Source organism: Mandrillus leucophaeus, unplaced genomic scaffold (genome assembly GCF_000951045.1).
Source record: "Mandrillus leucophaeus isolate KB7577 unplaced genomic scaffold, Mleu.le_1.0 Scaffold28, whole genome shotgun sequence".
NCBI classification, from domain to species: Eukaryota; Metazoa; Chordata; class Mammalia; order Primates; family Cercopithecidae; genus Mandrillus; species Mandrillus leucophaeus.
In genome coordinates this window covers 2,022,665-2,030,364 of record NW_012102920.1, presented here as the reverse complement: position 1 = coordinate 2,030,364, position 7,700 = coordinate 2,022,665, and the positions used below count along the sequence as shown (strand labels likewise).

At 64.9% G+C, this 7,700-nt stretch overlaps 2 protein-coding genes across 5 annotated transcripts in view; one reads left to right on the top strand and one right to left on the bottom strand.

Moving 5' to 3' along the window:
* AGPAT2 (1-acylglycerol-3-phosphate O-acyltransferase 2) overlaps positions 1–2,363 on the top strand; it is a 15,168-nt gene extending 12,805 nt beyond the window's left edge. For both annotated transcript variants that reach the window (XM_011985084.1, XM_011985085.1), the window contains 2 exons: positions 644–716; positions 1,579–2,363. In XM_011985084.1, the coding sequence (XP_011840474.1) occupies positions 644–716; positions 1,579–1,754 (249 nt within the window). In that variant the 3' untranslated portion in view covers positions 1,755–2,363. The remainder of the gene's footprint in view (positions 1–643; positions 717–1,578) is intronic.
* A 465-nt stretch (positions 2,364–2,828) lies between these two features.
* On the bottom strand, positions 2,829–7,062 carry EGFL7 (EGF-like-domain, multiple 7). Of its 3 annotated transcripts, XM_011985082.1 has the most exons (8): positions 6,852–7,062; positions 6,541–6,657; positions 5,476–5,591; positions 5,184–5,279; positions 4,863–5,024; positions 4,186–4,250; positions 3,425–3,587; positions 2,829–3,252 (listed from the first exon to the last, which is right to left on the bottom strand). In XM_011985082.1, the coding sequence occupies exons 1-8, from the start codon at positions 6,929–6,931 to the stop codon at positions 3,230–3,232; spliced, it is 822 nt and encodes a 273-aa protein (XP_011840472.1). In that variant the 5' UTR covers positions 6,932–7,062; the 3' UTR covers positions 2,829–3,229. The 3 variants fall into 3 exon arrangements, with proteins under 3 accessions (XP_011840472.1, XP_011840471.1, XP_011840473.1); XM_011985081.1 differs by having other exon boundaries at positions 2,829–3,587; XM_011985083.1 differs by lacking the exon at positions 4,863–5,024 and having other exon boundaries at positions 2,829–3,587.
* Between the last annotated feature and the right edge of the window lie 638 nt (positions 7,063–7,700).

The following is a 7,700-nucleotide window of genomic DNA, read 5'->3' as shown; positions in this document are numbered from 1 at the left end:
TGCCGGCCCCCTCCCTCCCTGCTCCCAGTCCCCACCTACCTGCCGGCCCCCTCCCTCCCTGCTCCCAGTCCCCACCTACCTGCTGGCCCCCTCCCTCCCTGCCTCCAGTCCCCAGCCTACTTGCCGGCCCCCTGGAGGTTCCCTGGCTGCCTCAGGTTAATGATCACCCCTAAGTGCCCTTGGATTTGACCCCGGTGGCTTCCAGGAACACCAGCAGGCTCCACCCCTCCCCCGGCTAGAGCTGCCTCCCTCACTAGCTTCCTGGGATGGAGAGAGGACTGGGAGGGAGGCGTGGGCAGGGAAGAGCGCCATAACCTCCTCCTACATCGGACAGGGCCCTGCCCCACTGGCTAGCTACACATCCAGTACAGGGACAGGCGTGAACCAGACAAATAAGTGCTAGCTCAGGAGGGTTTCCTAGAGGAGGTAAGTAGAGATTTGCAGGATGAGCTTTGCAACTCTGGGCCAACCAGAGCAGGACAGGTATCCCAGGTCCCAAGGGCAGGACAGCCACAAGGACCCATGGCAGCAGCGAAGGCAGGGGCAGGTGGGCCACAGGACAGGGCTCCCCAACCATATGCAGCCCGGGGTGTGCCCGGCCTGTCCCCAGGGCTGCCTCAGCCTCGTGTCTCCCTGCCCACAGGTGCCCATCGTCCCCGTGGTGTACTCCTCCTTCTCCTCCTTCTACAACACCAAGAAGAAGTTATTCACCTCAGGTACCCCCACATGTGTGCACCCGGGGTGTAGGCCCTGCCTGACCCTATGGTCACGGAGCCCCAGGCCCCTCATCGTTCCCATTTCTGGGTGGCACCCGTGGCATGGCCACATGGTGACCATGTGGCGAATGAGTGACTCAGGCTGGAGTCCCGGCTCTGGGCTTCATGATCTCATGGCAGTCACCCTTCCCAGTGGCCCTGTGAGATGGGTGGTGCTGGGCCCATTTTTTAGATGAGGAAACTGAGGCTCCAAGAGGGTAGCCTGGATGCCCGGCTTCACACGGATGGACCCCAGCTGTGCACACAGCTTGGGGGCCTTGAGGCGGCCTCCTCCAGGGCTGAAGGGCGGCCTCTGAGCCCATGCGTCCAGGCTGATGCCTGCATGGGGTAGATGGAGCCCAGGCAACCCAGGGGCACAGGCGGCGAGGCTCACAGCCTCTGCCCCTCCCAGCCAGTTCCCAGAACATGGGTACCTGGTGCCCAGGTGGGACAGTGGGGTCAAAGTTGGAAAGCAGTGGGGGAACTCAGCCCCATCTCTCCCACAGGCCCCGTATGGAGTGCAGAGGCCAGGCGGTGGGGCAGGGGCGATCGGGAAGGGGGGCTTTCTGGGGGCGGTAACGGGAGCACAGACTTGTCGAAACTGTGGCATGAAGGCCAGGCAGCTATCGGTTTTACTGCACCAACATTACTGCAATTAAAATAACCCACCACGGCTAGGGAGTCCAGGAGAAGAGCCTGGCCTGGCCTCAGGGGCTTCCCAGGGAGTGGCTATGGGGAGCCGGGGAGAGGTGAGGCCGGGGCAGCAGGCTGAGGTGGGCCCCAGCTCCCCACAGGCCGCTGAGGTCTGTTGCTCCCCCGGCAGGAACAGTCACAGTGCAGGTGTTGGAAGCCATCCCCACCAGCGGCCTCACCGAGGCGGATGTCCCTGCACTCGTGGACACCTGCCACCGGGCCATGAGGACCACCTTCCTCCACATCTCCAAGACCCCCCAGGAGAACGGGGCCACTGCGGGGCCTGGCGTGCAGCCGGCCCAGTAGCCGAGACCACGGCAGGGCAGGACCTGGGGAGGGCAGGTGGGAAGCCAATGGCTGGAGGATGGGCAGAGGGGACCCCCACCCAGGCTTCCAAATACCACTGTGTCCGGCTCCCCCGGCTCTCATTCAGCCCTGGAAGCAGGAGGTCCCTTCTGTCACTGGCCTCAGACATGGGCCCCGGCGTCCGCTGCAGGGGGATCACCTGGACCCTCCCTAGGCTTGAGGGCAGGGACTCACCCCCACGGCACCTCAGAGCTGGGATGATGAGGATGAGGCCTGAGGCTGTGGCCGGCAGGTGGGCTGAGCCACAAGGCCCCCGGATAGCCCAGGAGCAGATGGGCGGACCCCAAGTCCCGACGTTCACTGCCCGAGCCCTCTGCTCTGGCCACCTGGGACCCACTCGGATGCAGTCGGGCTCCAGGGTCCAGCCCACAAGCTGCATCAGGCTCTCAGGGAGAGAAGGCGCCTGGAGGGCCGGGAGTCCCAGACTCACGCACCCTGGGCCACAGGGAGCCGGGAAGTGGGACCTGCTGCTCCTGCCGGCATGGAGGACTCTGGAGTCAGCATTGTACTCCGTTGCTGTTTTTTTATAAACACACTCTTGGAAGTGGCTGGACAGCTGTGGTCACTCACAGGGCGGGCAGGGTGAGCAGGGTGGTAGAGCCCCTGCTGTGTCTTCCCAGCTGTTCTCCCTAAGAGCCCAGGGTGGAGGCACCGCCACCCACCCGTGTTCCCTTTCCAGGGGTGGGCCCACATCACCCTCTAATACTTCCATCGGTGGGTGGGGGGTGTCGCCTAATTGGGGCAGGTGTGCCAGGATCCTCAGGCTACTGGGAAGGAGGCCAGAGATTTGCTTTTTGGCCTCTGGTTGGGGCCAACACATCCCCAAGACAAAGCTCTCTGTGGCCTCAAAAAAACCACCTGCCCAGCCCCTCTCCCTTGGAGTGCCCTCCCCACCCACTGCCAGCTCCACCTGGCCCCCTGTGCCAGCCGGCACCTGGCAGCGGGTCTGGGTGGGGTGGCCAGGAGCTGAGAGCCCTCCCCCCAGGCCCCGAGTCCATCCACTGACACAGCAGCTCACATTTCATTTTTATTCTGCTGGGGGTCAGGCAGCAGCCCCCACTGAAGCCCCACCCAGCCTCCAGGCTGCCTGGCCTGTGCCACGGGTCCCAGTCTCCAGCAGAGAGTCCGTGAGCTCGTACCTTCCCTTGGCTGAGGGCCCACCTGGCCTTGGGATGCCGTTGGGCTGGCTAGGGATGGATTGACACAGAAGACCCCAGCCCACCCCATGCCAGAGCCCTGGGAGCCTCCTGAGGAAGGGGAGGAGGAAGAGGAAGAGGGCCCTGCCTGGCCTTCCACTGAGTCACCCTGAGGCTCAGTCACCCCGAAGTGGTGTCTGGACCCCCAGCATGTCGCCCAGGGGCATGGGGGCTGCAGGGCAGAGTGAAGGGCTCAGTCCGGCCTGGGGCGCCGGGCGGTCATGAGTCTTTCTTGCAGGAGCCTAGGGTTGGATGAGGCTAAGGTCAGAGGTCACTGCTCCCCACAGCCTCCCCGCCCAGCCAGATCTGACCCCTTGGCCTTTGGTCACCCCCGACCCCCAAGCCTGGGTAGTCCCTCTAGGCCAACGGGGCGCAGACCCGGGAGGAGGGCTCTGGAGGGTGGGGGGAACTCACAGGACCCCAGCTGCTCCTCCAGGAAGGAGATCTGCTCACTCAGGGAGTCGATACGGCCCAGCTGCTGGAAGGAGTGCACCAGGAGGCTGCCGGGGTCCGGGAGCCCGTGCTCCAGTGCCTGCGAGGCCAGGCTGTGCAGTGGGGCCAGCACCAGCTGCAGCTTCTGCGGGTGCAGAAGGGTGGTGACTCCGGGCCGGCCCCGCCCTCTCTGCTCCACCAGGGTCTAGGGAGGACCCCCGGGAAGGGCTCCACAAGCCTCCAGCCCCAGCCCCTGCGGCAGGGCTCCAGGTGTCCACTAGAGGGGGCTGCCGTGCCAGAAGAGCCTGCGGCAGAGTAGGTGCCTGGGGCATTAGGCTGGCCGGGTGGTCCCAGCCTTGGGGTCCCCGGCAGAACTAGGGGGATGGCTGGACCACTGGCCAGTGGGAAGACTGGCAAGAGCTCTTTGTCCTGGTGGGGACAAAGGTGGTGGAGGGTGGGGAAGTCTTGTCTGGGTCCAGGCTGTGTGTATGGTCTAGGGGGCTGCCACGCTTGGTTCCTCCAGCCCTGGGGGTCCTGGTCAGTGTCTGGCTGCCTCTGCCCGGCATGGATCCAGGCCAGGGCCTCCTCGGCAGTCAGCAGCAAGGAAGCTGCCTCCCCAGGGCCAGGACCTTTTCAGACCACCCCCAGCCATCCGTGGGTCGCGACCATGTCCCAGGAGACTATGGAGCCTATATCCTGGCCTGGGCTGCTGTCGCGAGGACCTGCCCCACCCCAGGCCTCACCTCCTCCAGCAGGTCCACCCTGGACTGCAGCCTCTGCACTTCCTCCTTCATTGCACTGTCCACTCCTGGGGGCAGAGCCAGGTGCTGGGTCAGGGTCGGCCGGCTCCCCACCCACACCCCCAGGCTCCCTCCTGTCCCCAGGGAGAGGCAGAGCCCGAAGACTCAGATCCAGGCCTCTGCCGGCCCTGACGCCTTCCTGGCGTTGGCCAGAGGTCTCAGGGCTGTGCCACCTAAGTACACCGGGGCGCATGGCTCTGCACAGCTGCTCAGGGTCCCGGCCACGCTGAGGGAGGTCGGAGCTGTGGTGTCAGCGGCGCTTTCGATGCGGTGCTGTGGACAGCGCATTATTACTCACGGTACGAGTTTGAAGTGTCACAGCGCGTACCAAAAGTAATAATGTCCCATCACCAGCGGAGGCGTGGCGTCTTCCAGAATGCTGCACTGCACGCAGACAGGCACTTCCGCCTTCTTGGCTGACCATGAGGCTCCAGGCAACCTGCCCCCAGTTCTCAGGAACCCACCTGTCCTCCCGCCCCATCTTCCCTCCCTGGAGAGGGAGCCCCCACCGCCTTCCACCCAGGTTCCAGTGCCCCTCACCATGCCTAACACAGAGCCACATGGCAGTGTCCACTGCCTGCCCACCTCCCCAGGCCAGGCCCAGCCAGGGCTGAGTTTACCTGTCAGGTTGGGGGCCACCCTGGGGGGCCCTCCCTTGGGCACGCAGTGTGTACCATCTGCAGACAGCCTGTGCCCCTCCCAACACTGGCACCAGTAACTGCCGGCGGTGTTGACGCAGCGCTGGGGACAGCCGGCCCCCCCAGCACTGCATTCGTCCACATCTGTAGGAAATGGGGTGTCAGGCGGCCATGCCTGTGGGAGGGGTCCTGCCGACATAGCTCCCTTCACAATCACTCACTCATGGGCCAGCAGTAACCCCAGGACATGCAAGGAGGTGCCCAGGCCCCTTCCAGGGTCCCCCAGGGTGGAGCCAGCCTCACCTGACTGGCAGGTGTCACCCTGCCATCCCGCAGGGCAGCGGCAGCGGCCAGGCTGGATGCAGCTCCCTCCGTTCCGGCACGGCGGCTGGCATATTGCTGTGGGTAGGGGAGGCTGGTCACCAGCTCAGTTGGGTCCCCAGCGCCCTGTGGGGGCAGCTGCTAGGGAGTGGGTGCTCTGTGGCAAGGTGGTGCTTTGCTCCAGGTTCAAGAAAAGCAGCAGGAGCATTGCCGGAAGACTAGGGAATAGTCGCCCTTCTGACTAACACCAGGCACCGAGGGGCGTAGCCCTCACCTGCTCCACAGGCCCCGGGAAGCCCACTGGTCCTCTTCCAGCCGGGGCAGCATGCGTACCGAGGCCTGGCGGGGGCCAGCCCAGGGCTGCGGCGGTAGGCGGTCCTATAGATGGTTCTGTGGGGTGGGCGGGACAGCTCAGAAGGGCATCCTACTCCCCCTTAGCCACCCACTGGGCAGCTAGAGTCCCCTCTCAGAGTGGACAGAGTCACCCCAGCGTGTCCCCAGGGGTCTTCTCCCCAAGGGATGGCACTGAGGGGTCATTGCACAGCCGTTTCCCTGCCTGGGCCTTCCGGTGCTGGCCGGGACTCAAGCCACAGCAGGAAGGCCCAGCCACATTCTGCATGGAGCAGAGGCAGTGGCCAGGCCTGTGTGTGCCCCCACCTATCTGGCCTCCTGTGGGGGCATCCAGGCCCAGAGGAGAGGGCCTGCCTGGCCTGCAGCGGGTCATGGCAGAGTGTGGGCCCTGGGCATCGGAGCACTTCTTAAACCTCCAGGAGACTGAATTCCCAGGCCCCTCCCCCAGCAGGGGGTGGATCTCCCACACCGAGGAAGGAGGACTCTGCCCGAGGCTGAGACTGGGGGGTGTGAGCCCCTTGTGTGGGCACACAGGACCTCTCAGGGTCTGATCTGTGCCTGTTGGGGGCTGTCACGTGGAGGGGCTGCTCAGTGGAGTGGGGAGTCGGGCACCATTCCGTGGAGATGGGACCTTGCAGCCAGAGATACAGGGCAGGGAGGGGTTAATCCCCCAGAAGTGGAGGGGTGCAGACAGGACGGGCGACCCCTCTCAACATGGGGATGCCCTTAGAGGTGCTGCCCTTTGAGACGTGTCGGGACGAGAGCAAGGATTAGGACGTTGGAGGTGACCATGGAACCCCTTGGCTCCAACCGCCCTGGGTCACCCATCTCAGTCGGCCCTCTCGTGGCTCTGGCCTCAGTTTCCCATCTTAGGCCTCAGGATTCACACCCCCCCCCCGACAGGCTGACGTGTGGCAGATGGGGGCAACTTGGGGGATTGGCCTTGGGAGGCTGGGGCTGGGTGGGCTCGGTTGGGTGGGGCACTCACCGGTAGGTGCTGCAGGCCCGGTGCCCGTCACAGGTGGTGAGGAAGGGCTGGTACACGCGCTGCACGAAGGACTCAGAGACAGGGTCCCCGTGAGCCCCGACGGCACACACCCTACGGCTGTGGGGGTGGACAAGGGGTCAGCCCAGGAGTCCCAGAGCAGGACCCAAGAATGATGGGGACATGCGGCTGGGGCAGGACCTTCTGCAGGGGTCCCCAGGGAGTCCCCCACAGGTGCTGAGGGCTGCCTCCAGGACGGGCTGAGGGCTCCTGGTCACCCCACCCCAGCACTCACAGGTCAGGGTTTGGCTCACCCTGGGCGGTAGGCGTGCTCCGTGCCGCCCGCTGCCAACACCAGAAGCCACACCAGTAGCATCTCCTGAGAGCCCCACATGGCCTGTGCCTCCGGGCAGGGTGACCTTCTCCTCTGGGTGGCCTGGCGCACAAAGCATGACCCTTAAGTCTCCCCGAAGATGCTCTGCCCCCAGGCCACGGGTGCAGTTTGCACTTGCTCCATGAGGCCTGCCCAGCTCATCTCCGCTGGAGCCTCCACCAGTGGGAGAGCCCCACGGTGGTGCCCACTCTCTCCTCCCCTGGCCCCCTCTTCCAGCCATCGAGACCCTTGCCGGCCACAAACAGCTGGGGCCACAGCCTGGGGACCACAGGGGGGGCGACGCTGTCCAGAGCTCTTGGTACAGGAATCGAGTGGATCCTGCTGGACGTCTCGGACGCCCGAGGCTCCAGGAAGGATGGCTCCAGGAATGGGGGGCCCAGTTCCTCCTGTCCTGCCTGGTTCCAGGGCCCTCACAGTAGGGCAGGGGTGAGTTTGCACCCCAGTCTGTGCAAACGGGGTGTTCGCGGGCAGAGCTGAGATCCAGCCCCACTAGGGACATGCTGGCCTCAGCTGTTCTGGGCTTTGGTTTCTCATCTGAGTGTGGAACCGGCCCCGGGGGATGGGCCGGCAGCTGCAAGCCAGCAGGAACCGTTCGGAGGTGCACACATTCTAAGACCACCAGAGGGGCAGCCTTCATTTTACAGGGGGTCCCTCCCAGGCTGGGATATGTGTGCAATCAGCCTCCAGGGATCCTGGGACAGTGGCTGTGACAGGTGCACACCTGGGGGTGGGCAGCAGCCTCCTACAGTGTCACCAGAGCCAGAATCCA